Source organism: Oryx dammah, unplaced genomic scaffold, assembly GCF_014754425.2.
Source record: "Oryx dammah isolate SB20612 unplaced genomic scaffold, SCBI_Odam_1.1 HiC_scaffold_29, whole genome shotgun sequence".
NCBI lineage: Eukaryota > Metazoa > Chordata > Mammalia > Artiodactyla > Bovidae > Oryx > Oryx dammah.
In genome coordinates this window covers 106,564,585-106,582,641 of record NW_024070213.1, presented here as the reverse complement: position 1 = coordinate 106,582,641, position 18,057 = coordinate 106,564,585, and the positions used below count along the sequence as shown (strand labels likewise).

At 39.0% G+C, this 18,057-nt stretch overlaps 1 protein-coding gene across 1 annotated transcript in view; it reads right to left on the bottom strand.

The window, feature by feature from the left end:
• Positions 1-962: 962 nt before the first annotated feature.
• Positions 963-18,057, bottom strand: part of LIN7A (lin-7 homolog A, crumbs cell polarity complex component) — a 155,381-nt gene continuing 138,286 nt past the window's right edge. Inside the window, exons 5-6 of the mRNA XM_040234497.1 lie at positions 12,946-13,158; positions 963-6,134 (exon numbers count right to left, since the gene is read on the bottom strand). Of these exons, the coding sequence (XP_040090431.1) occupies positions 12,946-13,158 (213 nt within the window). The 3' untranslated portion in view covers positions 963-6,134. The remainder of the gene's footprint in view (positions 6,135-12,945; positions 13,159-18,057) is intronic.

Genomic DNA, 18,057 nt, shown 5'->3' with positions numbered 1-18,057 from the left:
GAACTCCAGGAGATGGTGATAGACAGGGAGGCCTGGTGTGCTGTGATTCATTGGGTCGCGAAGACTCGGACATGAGAGAGTGACTGAACTGAACTGATACAGGCTAATTGGAAAACAGTTTAAAGCTCACAAAACAGTGGGTTGCCATTTCCTTCTCTAGGGGATCTTCTCAACCCAGGGATCGAACTCAGGCCTCCCGCATTGCAGGCAGATGCTTTACCATCTGAGCCACCAAGGAATCCTATTCATAGGTAGGAATATTAAAAAAATGTGTAAGAGAAGAGAGTTGGAGACTTTTCCAAAGTAAAAATCTAAAGAATCTAAGAACTGATGTGAATGACAAATAAGGAAGGTCAGTAAATCTGTACAGAGAATAGCAGTATCTCCAGTAAAAATAAAGGTGTCGAGAGGAGTAAAGTATGGCTTTGGACAAAAGGCTTATGAGTTTCCTTAGTGCTGTATTACATGTGAAGTTAAACTTTGCAAAATTTTAGTTATTTAAAGGAGTAATTAGTTGGTAATAGGAAAGAGTGAAGAGATAAAAAATCTTCATAAGAAGACTCCTTGCTTCCACAAATAGGAACCAGCATTTAAGTTGCATCATATGCTCATTTAACTGTGAGGGGCCAGAGAGAGAACAAATTTAAATAATGAATATGATTCCTCTTGATGACTGAGATGTGAGCTGTGAGGTTACTGTTCCCAAAGGCGTCAGTTCTTGCTCACCTCTAGAAGCATGGACGCTGATCTATATGATTGTGGTAATAATGTTAGCCCAATCTCAATTTTTGCCGTTCACATTGGTTTTAGAACCTAACCCCTGAGTAGCATGATCTCACAGTGTGGTCTGTAAAGGAGAAAGGTGACAAACTTAACATCCAAACAATCAGGTGTCTGGAGCATTTAAAAATCTCTGTATATTCATCTTTAAAAGAATTTAAATTTGATAATGAAGACAGTACTTCCAATCTGGTATCTAGTACTTTTACTTCCCAGCAGCATAATACCACTTTGGTCAGGTTAAACCACTGCACAATTTTGCAGCTCTTTCAGAAAAATAATGAAAACAATTAGAAAGACACAATCACATGCAATGGTGAGAAAATAGTATTACTATCGCCCAATCTTTCCCCATAAATGTGAAATATCCTTGACTCATCTCCACACTGTGTATTTATTATAAGCCCTTATAGCAAGGGATTTTGTTTCTTTCAGGTTTTTTTGTAGCACCAAATAGACACAGTGGCTAACAATAAATAATTCTTAAAAGTCATTGCAATATTTATCGCATGTCAGAAACTGTCTGAATCTTATATGTTTATCCATTTCCCTGGCTTGATATATTCTTCATGAGAGTAAGTTGCAACATAAGATTGAGTTCCCATGCTGTTTCTGCCACTGATGTGGTTTGCTGATCACACTTTACTAATCTCTTTGTATACTACAATTTCAAAGTACTTTTTATATACAGTGATGCATTTATTTTAATGTAATGGTATCCCCCAAGCCACAGAAAATGCGAAGACATATGAGCTCTTGTGTTACACTGTGCGGGTTCAAATCCCAGTTCCATCTGCTGTATGACCTTGGACAGGTCACATACCTGTGCTTCAGTTTTCTTGTTGATAAAATGGAACCTACTAAAGAGAGTTGTTGAAGCGATTCAGTGATAAGAGTCAGAACTTAGTAAGAGCTATGGGTCAGTTATGAGTAAATTATTACCTACCTCACTGGCGTCTAACTATGGTTTTGGATTCCTTTAGCAGCATATTTGTGTGGTATTTTAGAAAAACAAGCTTACATAAATATGTGCAGAGAGCCTTTTATGATTTCCATGGCATAAGGGATTTCACTTCTATCAGCTGTGAAGAAGGACCCATGAGACGGTAAACTCTAATTAAATGCTAGAGCAAGTGTTGAGTTCCTCACAGCAAACTCCAAGGGGTGGCTAGATCTGTCTTGTTTGCCATTTTACATCCAAAACCTAGCATATAGTAGGTACACAATAAATGTTTGTTAGATGAATAAGCACATGAAAAAGTCTTAATTGCTATGTGACTAATCTTTAGCTCAGATATATTCTAAGGATCAAACAAGAAAGGAAAAGTGATTTTTCTGAAAGCAGGAGATTTAGAGATGGTGTCTCTGATCACAATGAAATGCCTTAGAGAAAAGTTGTTGATGAACACTGAAGGACATAGTATTAACAATATGCTTGATAATTTAAATTTTCTTTTTTAAAAGTTAAAATATTATATTTTACAAAGATTATAAATGGAGTTCCATGTATGGATCATAACTCAGGGAGCTTTCATAAATAACAAGAAAGGCTGAGTTTTATTCATTGTAAAAACTCTGAATATGCAAACATGCCTATCTAAGTGTTCTCAAACCCTTGAACCCTTTGAAGTAACTGATTTCAGATTCACATATCTAAAAAGTATGAAGAGTCAATTCCGGTTCCAATTATGTAGTTCAGAAATTATAATGCCCATCAGTATAAAATAAAGTGGTGAATTTTTTCAAATTATCAGAAGGTAAAACTCATTTATTTAATTTCATTCATTTATGTAATTGTTTATTCATTCAATAAGTATTAACTGAGTGCCTCTATTGTGCTGGGCATTTTCCCAGATGCTAGGAGAGAGCAGTCCACAAGGCAGTCACAGCCCTTTCTCAGAGATTTTATAATCTAGAGAGGGATGAGATGGGCAAGGCTAGCCCCATGTTTTGGGAGATTTTCCCTTATGTTGGTCTCCCTGAATCTCTGGAGCATTGATTTCTACTTCATGATGCTACGAAAGATGGTCTTACTAAAAAGCTGTGTTCATGACAAATCCAAACTAGCCAAAAGATGAGAAATTCAGACATTATTCACACATCCACAAATACCTATAGATGTTAAAAATAATGTAGACAAAATAGCTCAATATCTCAGAGTCCTATGGGCACAGCTTAGTAAAATGAACTGAGATCAGATCACTTTGATTTGTCACGGTTAAAAACTGCATTTGTAAATTGGGTGTAATCCATCTCTAGCAAAGTTCCTCAGAGACGGCCTTGAATTCTTAAAAAGCTCCTGAATGATAGATTTTGCATTTAGATCTCAGCATTGTCTTAAAAGATAGTGGTAGTTCACATAACTAGAGAATTCCCTATTGATTACATGATTGAGGAAGCACAAAATCTGTTATTCCTTCCAAAGTCAATTGTAATTTAAGCCCATTATCTCCCTGTGGATGTTCTATTTCAAATAGCAACAGAATCAAAATGTAAATGCCTCCATGAAAAGGTTTGAGGATTCTTTTAGCGAACTATGCTTTGTGTATTTTGCCTTCAAAAACCATAGCAGGAAAGAGTTTAGAAAAATCTGGCTACCAACCAGGTCAAGGGAAAGCACTAAATTTCATGAGGATCACTGATGAATAGTTATAAAACATTTTCACTCTTTTAATATCTCATTTGTTTATGATATTAAAGTCTGAGCTTCATATAGGAGCAACCTATGTCTTTATTTTGATATGATTTTGGACATCTCAGTGGCTCTAATGTGATCAGTAATAATAAAAGGCATTAATACAAGTTATGGTAATTTTTTCCTTTTCCCTCTGGCTTCAGTGAACCTTTAGGGAACCACAAGGGACCTCTCTAAGTCTTAGAGTTGGCTACTTTTGATGTAAACTTCACAGGAAGGCTTACATTTCAACAACTAGATTTTACTAAAGAAAACTGGCCATTTGGCTGGTCATTTGTAAGCAGAACCAATGTGACATGTAATCTGCCCTTAGATGCCTTAGGTGTGATGGACTACCCCTTCACTTAGATGACTTGGCATACATTTATTAGCACTTAATATTATGCAAATGAAGCATAAAATACAGACTTCTAAAAACACCAATGTAAGCTATCTGCTCATTTGACAGTTGCTTCTGTAACACCATGACAATATTTATGCCGATGTGAAAACACATGATAATATTAACCAACCACTTACAGCTAAATGAAAATATACCTTAAGCTCCAAATTTATACAATGTACTGAGATGTGTTGAAATGACCATTTCCTCATTATAAGGGTGCAATGATTTCCCTTTATGAGAGTATGTGGCATAGCCTGAATAACTTTAATATTTTTCTGTTAAATGATAACTAAAATATATGTTTTATTAAATTTTTCTTATAAAAATGAGAACTACCTCTTTCAAACTGAATCCTACTCACACATTCTCCATTCATTCCCTTTAGTCATGCTTATCTTTTTTGTAAACCTATTTTACATAACATTCAGGGGCCTCACCCTTGCCCCCCGCCCTCCCCCCCGCCCCCCAGCTCCATTCTCTCTAGTAAAAAATGATATGTGTGCAGGGATGGGAGTCTGTTACCACGGCAGGACACTGCTGAAATAGGCTCACCTCCTGGTTTCCTTACTGTCTGTCCTCTGCTGAGTCATGGACTATGAAGAATAGGAGAATTTGATACTGACTGTAATGACCACGTGAAAGGGCAAAACGAAACATGTGTGGTGGTTCCAACTGGTTTTCTTTTCAAGAAAACAGTTCCTAAACTGAGCTGCTTAAAGTTCTAATTTGGGGGACTATCTGAAATGTGAAATTAATTGTCTCTTGGGGAGTCAATGGCTGCGTTTGAGAAAAGGGAATATTCAAATATTTCCCTCAGTTTTAATGATCTCTCTAGAATGTTTCAACTGGACATTTATTCTTTCTTCAGATACATGTGTGTGGCTAAAGTATTTAAGTGCCCAAATAATTATTGCTTCCTGCTGATGCCATAAAGTAAAATCAGACTTATGTGCCTAGATTCGTAAGTTAAAAGTTATGATCAGTATAGATGCCTCTAACAGATAATTTTCCAGTATATGATACTTTCTGAAAGAAGATGTCTCACTCTCCATTTACCTACATGAACATGTGTAATGAAGTAGGTATATTTTCATCCTGGAAGCAGCAGTAACTTTTCACTCACAATATTAATATCACTGGTTTCTATATGCCTAATTTGAAAAGGAATTATACCTTTGATCTTATATTGCCAAAAATATCCATTTTATATTTGAGAAAACTGATCTAGATTTTGTATGATGTATTTCTGTAGATATATGCACATCTATAATTTAGTTTTGTAAATCTGTAGGCTTTAAAATATCAGTGTAGGTAAAAAGAGTTGAGATTTCTTCGGTTTATCAGTGAAAAATATAAAGTGAACAAAAAATATTTAAAGAAGGGTTATATATAAATATTATATGAGGATCAGTTTATCCTTGTTTGTATTCTCTTGCCAGATTCATAACACTTGGTAAGAAAAGACCTAATTTTGTAGCAAATATACTCTGATAATATTTACTTTGTGGAATAAATAAACATTATATTCCGTTAGAACTAATAAGAATGGATACAAAACTTAAAAAAAAAAACAAACAGTACTAGAGTTCTCTATCCTTGCTTCTAACGAACTAAAAGTTGAGCCGAAATTGCCTCACTATTAATGCATAATAAAATTCATGGAAATGGAAAATAAAAAGCCAACTGATTCTAGAACCTGAATAGAGTATAAATATAGTATAATAACTTGCCATTTTCAGGAGGGAACAGAGGTTGAATTTGCAATTAACTGGAATTCTCATTCAGACAACTCAGCATTACAGATGCGGAACAGGTCTAGGTGAGGGGCAACGTGTAGATTTCTTTTAAGTAGTGACAACCTTGAACTGATGCAGTTTGAACTATAGTCTAATAAGGGGTTTGTTAATCTCTGGAAAAGCTATAGACCCAAGATTCACTTAACCCTGGCCTTGGTGATTTATGTGAAAGTCACAGACTTTATTCTTCTTGTACTGTTTCCATCTGCAGACTGGAAAACCTCTCCCTTCACACACTGAGAATTCTCACTGCAGTGAATGGAAGGTCCATGTGTGGAAAGAGCACGTGAGCGGCGGGGGTTCAGCCCCAGAGAAAGAAGGCGTCGAGTTGTCTTAGTAAAGAATCTATACACCACGTGTTCACAGTTTCTTGACAGGTATAATTAGTGTTGTCTCTTCCTTTTACTATGTGCTGGGATTCTGAAGCACGGTTTCCAATTTGTGACAGTCGAGTGTTTGATCAAGGAGCGTCAAGGACCTGAAGGGTGGAGGGAGAGGAAGAGAAATCAGTGATTACTGTTCCCTTGTCAACTAGAAGACGCTAAAAATATCAAAGGAGCACCTGCTTTATGCCAACAGCGAGGATTATTTTAGGTGCTATCATTCATGCAGTCTTCCACAGGCAAAAAAAAAAAAAATGATGTTTGCAAAGGAAGTAATTATCAAATGAGGATGGAAAAGACGCAGGGATTCCCTAAGATTAAATTTTTAAAAAATCAGTTTGGAAACATCTCACAAGTAAAACATTTTTTCCTCTCAATTCCAGATGACTCTGTTTTTCTTCACGAAGACAAAGGAGAGCTAAGCTTTATATGTTACGGCTCTGAGCGGCGCCCCGGCTGAGGTGTGTGCAAGCACAGCCTCTCTTACAGGCCGACCCTACCCTTCTGTGATGCAGCCAGCAGGCCAGCTTCTTCTCCCACGAGGCCGGCCTGACACGGAGGAGAGCAGAGTAGGTAGGTGCCCAGGTGGTCAGACCTGGGGGAGCAGCCTTCCCAAACACCCCCCGGACCTGTCACTGTCCCACTGTCATGGAGTCATTTCTTTCAGAAACAACAGTGGTTTCAATCTTTGTTTTTAAAGCTGTGGATATTTTTATTTCAATGAATGTAGAACACCATATTAAAACAAAAAATAAAGGAATTGGTTGGGTTGATGTGAAAGTGGGCGCTGGGTGTAGGTTTGCAGTCTGCCTCCTCTGCATCAGCACTGTCCAGCTCACAGCCTTCTAGAGAAATGCCCCAAAGCACCCTGGGCCTACAGAGTGGAAGTGAAAGTCGAGCATGAGGCCCCTGTACTTCTTTTCAGGAATCACTTAACAAGATATTGCATTAAAATATCTGCCATTAATATTGTGACTGTTAAACCAACACTACTACTGTTACTCTTGCTGCTGCTGCTGCTAAGTTGCTTCAGTTGTGTCCGACTCTGTGCGACCCCATAGACGGCAGCCCACCAGGCTTCCCTATCCCTGGGATTCTCTAGGCAAGAACAACTGCCACATATTTTAAGTTTTGCGTATTTTTTCTTATTTAATTTCCATAAGAGGCCATTTTAATGAATCTTACATTGAATAACTTCCTCTGAGTCCCCTAGCTTCCAAGTGACAGAGCTACCAAATGATTGAGTTTTTAATTACTTAACTTATCGTAGAGTTACATGTCCCAAGGGAATGGGACTCAGCAGGTGAATTTTAGTAAGAGGCTTGGGTCTCTTCATCTATCCAGAGGGGAAGCAGGCCCATGGTATATGCCAGCAGCTGACAGAACATTGGGCCTCTGAAGGGTGCGTCACTGAAATACCCACTGGGAAGAACCACCTGCACAAAATGTTCTCTATTTCCCTCATTCCCCTGATTTATAATTGAATAGATTAATGATTCTTAAAAAAAAAAGGCTTATCCACACAGTTTAAATTTTATTGATCAAATTGCTTTCCAATTTTTGAATGAGCCAATGACCTCTGAAATATGTCAATGTTCAAATCCCCAGAACCTGTGTAAGATTCCATGGTAGAGGGAAATTAAAGTTGTAGATGGAAGTAAGGTTGCCAGACAGTTGATGTTAAAAATAGGGAGAGTGTCCTGAACTGTCCAGGTGGGTCCATACCTTGTAATTAGAAGTGGAAGAAAGAGAGAAGGGTCAGGGAAGGGGAAGTGATGGTAGAAGCAGAGGGGAGAGTGGGTGCAATGTGAGGACTCTCCTGTCACTGTTGGTTTGGAGGATGGGAAATGGAACCAGGAGGTAAAGAGTGCAGGCAGCCCCTGGAAACTGGAAAAGGCAAGGAAATGGATCTTTCCTGGAGTCTCTGAAAGCCCAGTGAGACTGTGCTGGGCTTCTGTCTTATAATACTGCTAGAAAACTAATTTGTGTTCTTTAAAGCCAATGGTCCCCAACATTTTTGGCACCGGGAACCAGTTTCACAGAAGACAGCTTTTCCACACACGGGGGTGGGGAGCGGTTCAGGGGGTGATGTGAGTGATGGGGAGCTATAGGGGAGCAGCAGATGAGGCTTCCCTTACTCACCCCACTGCTCACCTCCTGCTGTGTGGCCCGGTTCCTCACAGGCCATGGACCGGTACTGGTCCACAGCCCAGGGGTTGGGGACCCCCGTTTTAAGCCATTAAATGTGTAGTAATTTGGGGGGCAGCAATAGGAAACTAACAGACCTGTGATGATGAAGTACTTTGAGGCATAAGGCACTGTTTTAGAGGCAATTGGTGAGGGTTAATGCCAGCTTGGAGCAGTGTGAGGCTGAATTCCTGGAAAGCTCATGCAAACACGTCTACCATGAGGGATGGGACACGTCAGGGCAGGTGCCACTGAATAAACAGGTAGAGCAGCACACTTGTGAAAAGAAAGCGGCTTTGTAGCCCATATCTCTGAATTTGAATCACGGCCCTATAACTTCCTAGCGGTGAAATCAGTAGACTTAAAAAAAAAAAAATCCTACATGACTCAGTTTCCTTCTTTAACATGAGATTTAAAACTCAAAGGATTATTGTAAGGGTTAAGTAGTTTTACATATATGAAACATTCAGAAAAGTTCTTGGTGTGCCCTGAGTCCCTAACAAATTTTATCCAGCATTATGATTATTTTCTGGTTCAGTTTTCTGCTTGATGAGTCTGGCTTCCTTAAATTCAGTTTTTATCAGAGTCATCCTTTGGGACCTCTCAAGAAGTGGGCTGGCAGTTCTGGCAGTGGTTCCCAGGATCGGACCACAAGGCCCTGTGACTGTGGCAGAGGAAGGTGCAGAACAGGATGTAGTGGATACAATAAGGGGAGTGGGGGCCAAGAGCAGAGGTGAAAGAGTCAGTGAGGTTGCTGCCAATGGTCAGCTGCTGTGTGTTAATAGATTTGCTAAGAGGCAGCCTGTATTTGAATGTAAATGAACTCTGGATCTGCCAACAAAAGGTCAGAGAAATTAAACAAGCTTTTGGTCTCGACTTCCTCAGAATGCGGACATCTCAAAAAGAATTTCTCTGTTCTCACTTTTATTCTTTGGAAATCTGAGAATCTGAGTGAACTATGGATTTACATAGATTCACACTTTTAAAAATGAGATGCTTATGGGATGGAAAGCAAAATAGGTGAAAGGGATTAACAGGTACAAACTTCCAGTTATAAAATAAATAAACCATAGGATATAATGTACAGCATAGGAAACATAGTCAATAGTACTATAATAACTCTGTACGGTGACGGGTGGTAACTAGACTTACTGTGATGATCAATTTGTCATGTATTATAAATGTTAAATCACTATGTTGTTTGCTTGAGACTAATAATCAAAGTCAACCGCACTTCAATTAAAAAAAATAAATGCTTAACGAAATATAATGCTGTTTCTCAAAAAAGTGATTATAGTATTTTTTTAAAAATCCTATATTCATAGGTTTCTATAATATAATTATAAAGTGATCATACTTACTACATTTTAGAAAATGTAATCTATTCTTCCAGATAAACAAAGATGGAAGTTAGGGAAAAGACAACTGAAATGTACTTCAGGGGAATTTAAAATTAAAAGTAGACATAAGACACATTGTCCATATACTACTTACATTAAACTTATTTTCCATCTGTGTGCACCACTGACCATTGCTAGTTATTTCATAACTTCTACCATTCCATATAAAAATATTATTTCTAATTTATAGAAATTATATTTCATGTGATAAGATAGTATCTGACAAGTAATTTTGCTTTACCTGGTCTTTGCGTGACTTGTCAAAATTTTAAAAAAAAAATTAGCAATCTATTCAAAGTAAACAGTTTCAGATCTCTTCTCAAAAGCAACCAGAGTATGAGTTAGCAAGTGTAACAAATCCCATTTAATCCCTAAAAAGCTAATTAATTAAAAGTTGAATAAGAGCTAATGTAAGTCTCTTTGACTGAATCCACCATAAAATCCATGGATGATCTGACTTAGTTGTACTTTGCTTGTACTTGAAATGGACACTAGCTTCATTTCAAGGGGCCATTATATCGTGTATTGCAAGTGCTACCTTGGCAGGCATAAATATAAATTTCATGTTCACTTAAATAGAACTTTATCCTGTGTAACAAAAAAACATGGTTTTAAATGCTTTTTATTAAAACTGTTAGTCTTTAATAATGAGACAGTAGGAAATTCTCAAGTGACTTCATGAACACCAAGGGGACAGAGAAATGGTCCATCAGTATTTATGGGCAAGCTGTATACTTCCAAAGATGACTGAACGAGCATAAGAGGAAGGTTTTAGTAAGATCTTAGAAGTCTGAATGGCACATACTTCTTTCAAAACACTTTGAAACAATTTTACTAAGGGCCAGTGCAGTAAAACAGTTAGGAGAATTGCTACAAGTCTGTATTATTGAGAATGGAAGAAAAAATGAGTTCAGGGAAAGAATGCCAATGTTTGGCTGAAGAATAGTGAATTGTTATTATTAGCAAAAAGACATTTGAAAGGATTCTGGAAGTACAAATGTTCAGTACCTTTGTGTTTGAAATGGATTAGAGGAGGAAGAGGAAATGGACAAAATGACTTGTCTGTATGCATCCAAATCTTTCCACCACCCCAGTCCAAACCACTGTATCTCTTGCCTATTATATAATAGTATCCTGTCTCTACTTTCACTCTTATCCTGCAATAATCTATTCTCCCTATAGCACCCAGAGTGATCTCTTTTAACAAGTAAATTATGTCACTCTTTTGTTTAAAAACCTTCAGTGGTTTCCACTGCAATAAAATCCAACTTCCCTCAGTGGTTTGGAGAGCTCTCTGTAACCTGGCCTCTGTCTCACTGTCCTCCTCACTCTTTATCGCCTCACTACCTCTGCTTTCTTTCTATTCCTCAAACATCAAATAGCCTCATATCTGCCACAGAGCTAGTGCACTGGCCTATTTCCTTCTCTTTTGATGCCTGTTTCCTGGCTTCTCCTTGTCATTCACCCTCAGCTTCAGTGTCACCTCCTTGGAGAGGTCTTGCCTGATCATCTCCCAGAAAGTCATCACCTGGCCAGTCTCTAGTAAAACACACTATTTTGATTCTACCAAGTGCTAGTGTCAATAGGATATTTTTAACCTACTTGTTAATTAACTATCCCCTCCAACCATAGTGTACGCACCTGGATAGCAAGGACTGTGATTTGTTCATGCTGCCTCCAAAGCCCATTAAATAGTGCCTGGCCCTTCCCAGTAACAAATAGATATTTATTGTTGAATAAATATAGTTTTTGGAATGGAATGTAATTTCAGACAAAGACACCAAACAATGGTATCTGTAATAAAACTAGCAGGTTACAAAAGAAAGATAGCTGAATTCCCAGGACCCTCTGAGAGCAAGTCCCATACTCTGTTTAACTTCCTCATGTAGCTTCTTTTCATGAGTGTCACCAAAAATTGAAAATCTCTTCTCATATCCAGTGTTTCTCGTTGTGCAAATAGTAATCTGATATTGAATGGGTTAAAACCACCATTACCCACTGTCATCTTCCCAAGAACGTTTGAACCTCATTTTAAATACACATTTGCAGACATTATAGTATAGAGGTATCAAAGATTCAAACTGTCTCTTCCAAAAGATAGCAAGGAAAATGTATGTAACTCCAGAATTCCTAATGTTGGCAGATGAATTACTTGGCAGAGTAAGGAGAAATAAATTCTTTGCTACTTGTAAGTGTGGCCGTGGGGAATCCATTGAAACTATTGCAGCTTCATATCATTCATCTGAAAAATGGTGTTTCAGTGATACTTGCTGTGAAGGGTTTTTTGAGGATTAGGGATAACACGTGAGAAGGGCCTAGCACACAGCAGGCACTTCAGAGATGGTGACTCTTCCTCTTAACCAATTTTCCTGAATTTTCTCTCTCTCTTTTTCTTTTGAATTTTTCTAAAAACATGAAGCAAAACCTGACTTACCCTTGTCACAGAGTGGAATTTAGAAAGACAGGTATACCTGAGACACATTTTAAGTGAAGACCCAAAGAGAATTCCGAAATCTCAGAGCATAAACACTGGCAGGTCTCTGTTTCGTCCTCTTCACTGGAGCAGTCTTCTGGTAAACGGTTTCAGTATTGTACAGGGGATCTCCCCAGGGTTAGCACTGTATGGTTGTTTACTTTGTACACTGTGCAAAGGCAACTGGCCAGGGAGGTAAGCGGGGCTGGAATGGAGCCCACACTTTTTCATGAAACCATGTGCAGATATGTGTCTGCACAGATGCCTGCCCTTCTGTACTCTGCACAAAGGCATCGTATAGTCCATACCTGGCCCTCCTCAAGTATATAATTTTTTCAAAATAGCGTACATTTCCAGGGAATTTGGCTGCTGCTACTGCTGCTAAGTCGCCTCAGTCGTGTCCGACTCTGTGCGACCCCAGAGACGGCAGCTCACCAGACTCCCCCGTCCCTGGGATTCTCCAGGCAAGAACACTGGAGTGGGTTGCCATTTCCTTCTCCGATGCATGAAAGTGAAAAGTAAAAGTGAAGTCACTTAGTCGTATCCGGCTCCTCCATCCATGGGATTTTCCAGGCAAGAGTACTGGAGTGGGGTGCATTGCCTTCATACCTGGCCCTCAAGTATATAATTTTTTCAAAATAGCGTACATTTCCAGGGAATTTGGCTAAATGAAACATAATATAAGCAACTGTCTCATTAACAGTTTTGAGGTCACAGTTTTGTGTGTGGTTGATTTTGTTTGGATTATTAACTCTAATGATTACATTCCAGCTGTCTAAGAAACTATACTTTTAACCCAAGCTTCCGAGTGTCTGGGGCTCTCCTTGTGTAGAGGGCACCTCTTACCTATGACATGTGGTTCTGCTGTGTTTGCTGCTGCTGCTGTTGCTGCTGAATTAGCAACTGCTGCTGTTGCCGACGCCGGGCTGTCCGTAGCTTTTCAAAGCGAGCCTCCATTTCTTCTAGGACTTTCGGGGTGTATCGCACCACCAGCTTGACGCTGTCCTTAGCGGCCTTAAGCAGTTCCACGGCTTTTTCATGGTGTTCTCCTTCCACACTCTGAAACGACAATGATATCTCATAAGGGGAGAGCTTCCGTGTTCTTTTCTCTGGAGCTAAATGCAAAGTGAGTATTAAAGTTCAGCCTCTAACAACTGGAAATTTAAAGAAGGTATGGCCCTCGGTGTTACCATTCGGTGCATTCGTAGTTGAACCACGAGCAGGTTAGCTGCACTGGGATACAGGATGGATGGAATGGAGGTTCAAGATAGGAGGAGGAGAGAAAACGAAGGCCTAAAGATAACACTAACATTTAGAATAGGATTTCTAAATTTCACCTGGCAGAGTAATTGCACTGGTCCAGTAACCTTAGCAAAAGTTTAAAAGGAACAATGAAGGGGGATTAAAAAAAAAAAAGAATTCCTATCTGGTATTAGCACTTAAAAAGAATCTACAATGCTTAAAGTAGTGTCTTATTGATGTAGTAAGAGGAGAACAAGACAGAATCTAGAAGCAGATCCACCACATAAAACATATGTTACACGATAAATGTGAAATTCAGACTCAAGGAAGAAAGGATTGTTAAATAACGATGCTGGAACAGATAATTAAATGATACAAAAGAATGTGGATTCCAGTCTCACAGTCTATGCTACATATAGCAGAGAGATTAACAATTTCAATGTAAAAATAAAACCATGAAACAACTAAAATAAAGCATAGGTCAGTGTTCATCATCTTCAATGTAAAATAATTCTTAAGTAAAAATACCAAAAAAGACACTAGCCACAAAATCAGATTTAAAAATTGGACGTTTTTAGACTGAAGAGAACAAACTTATGGTTACCAGGGGGAACTTGTGGGAGAAGGGATAGTTAGGGAGTTTAAGATCAACATGTGCACAGCGCTATATTTAAAATCGATAACCAACAAGGAACTATTATACAGCACAGAGAACTCTGCTCAATGTTATGTGGCAGCCTGGATGGGAGAGGAGTCTGGGGGTGAATAGATATATGTATATGTATGCCTGTGTCTGCTGTGCACCTGAAATTACCACATTTTTAACTGGCTATATTTCAATATAAAATAAAAAGTTTTTTTAAAAAATGTAAGTTTCTATGTCTCACACACTATCAGTTCAGTTCAGTTCAATTGCTCAGTTGTGTCCGACTGTTTGCGACCCCATGAATCGCAGCACGCCAGGCCTCCCTGTCCATCACCAACTCCCGGAGTTTACTCACTCACGTCCATCGAGTAGTGATGCCATCCAGCCATCTCAACCTCTGTCGTCCCCTTCTCCTCCTGCCCCCAATCCCTCCCAGCATTAGGGTCTTTGCCAATGAGTCAGCTCTTCGCATGAGGTGGCCAAAGTATTGGAGTTTCAGCTTCAGCATCACCAATGAACACCCAGGACTGATCTCCTTTAGAATGGACTGGGTTGGATCTCCTTGCAGTCCAAGGGACTCTCAAGAGTCTTCTCCAACACCACAGTTCAAAAGCATCAATTCTTCAGCGCTCAGCTTTCTTCACAGTCCAACTCTCACATCCATACATGACTACTGGAAAAACCATACCTTTGACTAGATGGATCTTTGTTGGCAAAGTAATGTCTTTGCTTTTTAATATGCTGTCTAGGTTGGTCATAGCTTTTCTTCCAAGGAGCAAGTACCTTTTAATTTCATGGCTGCAGTCACCATCTGCAGTGATTTTGGAGCCCAAGAAAATAAAGTCTGTCACTATTCCCACTGTTTCCCCATCCATTTGTCATGAAGTGATGTGACCAGAGGCTATGATCTTAGTTTTTCTGAATGTTGTTTTAAGCCAGCATTTGCACTCTCCTCTTTCACTTTCATCAAGAGGCTCTTTAGTTCCTCTTCACTTTCTGCCATAAGGGTGGTGTCATCTGCATATCTGAGGTGATGGATATTTCTCCTGGCAATCTTGATTCCAGCATATGCTACATTCAGCCTTGCATTTCGCATGATGCACTCTGCATGTAAGTTAAATAAACAGGGTGACGATATACAGCCTTGATGAACTCCTTTCCCAATCTGGAACCAATTCATTGTTCCGGGTCTGGTTCTAAGTGTTGCTTCTTGATGTGCGTACAGATTTCTCAGGAGACAGGCAAGATAGTCTGGTATTTCCACCACTTAAAAAATTTTTCAGTTTGTTGTGATCCACATAGTCAAAGGCTTTGGCATAGTCAATAAAGCAGAAGTAGGTGTTTTTCTGGAATTCTCTTGCTTTTTCAATGAACCAACGGAAGAGCTCTCACAAGTCAATAAAGATCTAAGCAAAATGGGCAAGTGAACTCTTGGACAAATAATAATTTTTTAAAATGGTCAATAAACCTATGAAAAAAAATGCCCAGCCTCCCTCATAATCAAATAAATGCAGATGAAAAAATATTTTGTTTTTAATTTAAAAATGGTGAAGATGTATTTTAAAATATGGTGTATTGACAAAGATATAGGGAAAAGGTACTCATACACTGGTAATATTGTGACAAAAACTAGTACAGTTTTCTTGCTACGCACTGATGTTATGCAATGGATAAAACCCTTTATAAATAAAGAATTTTACTTTAGAGAAATGTACTAAAGATAAAATCAGATATGCACACATACCTGTAAAACAGATATGATATGACAGAAAACAGAACAACAATGAACTCTTAGCTTTTGAATCTCAAAATACTGTTTTGAACATAATGGCATAGACAACAGTTGGGGTAAGTAAGTCTACTATAAGTAAACACCAAGAGGCTTCTCCTAGAGCTTTGAGAGTATCTCTAGGTTGGGACTGATGGTTTAGTCGCTAAGTTGTGTCCGACTCTTGCGACCCCATGGACTATAGCCTGCTGGGCTCCTCTGTCCATGGGATTCTCCAGGCAAGAATACTGGAGTGGACTGCCATTTCCTTCTCCAGGGGATCTTCCCAACTCAGAAATCGAACCTGAGTCTCCTGTATTGCAGGCAGATTCTTTACCTACTAAGCTACAAGGGATTAGGGAGAAATAAAACAGAAGAAAATTATAATCAGACACCATAGAACTCTGAGAAGAGGAGACAGTCCTTTCCTCACAGCTGACCCCCAGGGCAGATGACATAATGTCTAATTTATAGGATCAAAGTGCCAAGGCCTTTCTTGACTTGTTTCCCAGGTAAAGCACAAAGAAATATGTGTGATGTGACAGGTAGGGATGAAGACAGGCTTAATACTGCCAGAATACTGAAGAGTGGCACTGAAGTGGCAGAAAAGGCCACCCCAAAACCGGTTTAGGTTACATTTTCACAACCCAAGCAGAAGGGAGACTCAAATAAATATTACATTGAGTTCCCCCCAAATAATTTTCATCTTAAGCACACCAGTTATATCTTGAGATTCATAATTACAACTATCATACATATTTGAAGATTTAAGAAATTGTGTTCCATTCTATCATTTGCTTCAGCAAGGTGGACGTGGACTGAGGTAAAAAAAAAAAAAAAGCTTTGAATTAAACAATGTCATCGGTAGCTTTCAGTCATCTGTCTGAGAGCCAGGCAGAAACTAAAGGACTTAAGAAATGACTGTGGAGAGCCCTGGAGGCAACTTATATAACCACTCATTTGCCAAGTCTGGACTAACTAGAGAGCAGGGGGTTATAAATAGCTGTTGAGCAGAGTGAGATTTTATCTGTGGCTGAAGTCTAAGAAAATAGGCTTATTCATAGATTAATTTATTCATTTAACTATTCACTCAGTCATTGACTTGGTCATTCAACCGATGTTTACTAAGCATTTATTTCACTACTTATACTCTACTAGTACTCTTTATTTAAGGGCCTAGATCTGATAGATAGAGTGCCTGATGAACTATGGACGGAGGTTCATGACATTTTACAGGACAGCGATCAAGACCATCCCCATGGAAAAGAAATGCAAAAAAGCAAAATGGCTGTCTGAGGAGGCCTTACAAATAGCTGTGAAAAGAAGAGAGGCGAAAAGCAAAGGAGAAAAGGAAAGAGATAAGCATCTGAATGCAGAGTTCCAAAGAACAGCACAGAGAGATAAGAAAGCCTTCCTCAGCGATCAATGCAAAGAAATAGAGGAAACAACAGAATGGGAAAGACTAGAGATCTCTTCAAGAAAATGAGAGATACCAAGGGACCATTTCATGCAAAGATGGGCTTGATAAAGGACAGAAATGGTATGGACCTAACAGAAGCAGAAGATATTAAGAACAGGTGGCAGGAATACACAGAAGAGCTGTACAAAAAAGGTCTTCACAACCAAGATAATCATGATGGTGTGATCATTCACCTAGAGCCAGATATCTTGGAATGTGAAGTCAAGTGGGCCTTAGAAAGCATCACTACGAACAAAGCTAGTGGAGGTGATGGCATTCCAGTTGAGCTATTTCAAATCCTGAAAGATGATGCTATGAAAGTGCTACACTCAATATGCCAGTGAATTTGGAAAACTCAGCAGTGGCCACAGGACTGGAAAAGGTCAGTTTTCATTCCAATCCCAAAGAAAGGCAATGCCAAAGAATGCTCAAACTACCACACAATTGCACTCATATCACATGCTAGTAAAGTAATGCTCAAAATTCTCCAAGCCAGGCTCCAGCAATACGTGAACCATGAAAACCATGAACTTCTTGATGTTCAAGCTGGTTTTAGAAAAGGCAGAGGAACCAGAGATCAAATTGCCAACATCTGCTGGATCATGGAAAAAACAAGAGAGTTCCAGAAAAACATCTCCTTCTGCTTTATTGACTATGCCAAAAAAGCCTTTGACTGTGTGGATCACAATAAACTGTGGAAAATTCTGAAAGAGATGGGAATACCAGACCACCTGACCTGCCTCTTGAGAAACCTATATGCAGGTCAGGAAGCAACAGTTAGAACTGGACATGGAACAACAGACTGGTTCCAAAAAGTGAAAGGAGTACTTCAAGGCTGTATAT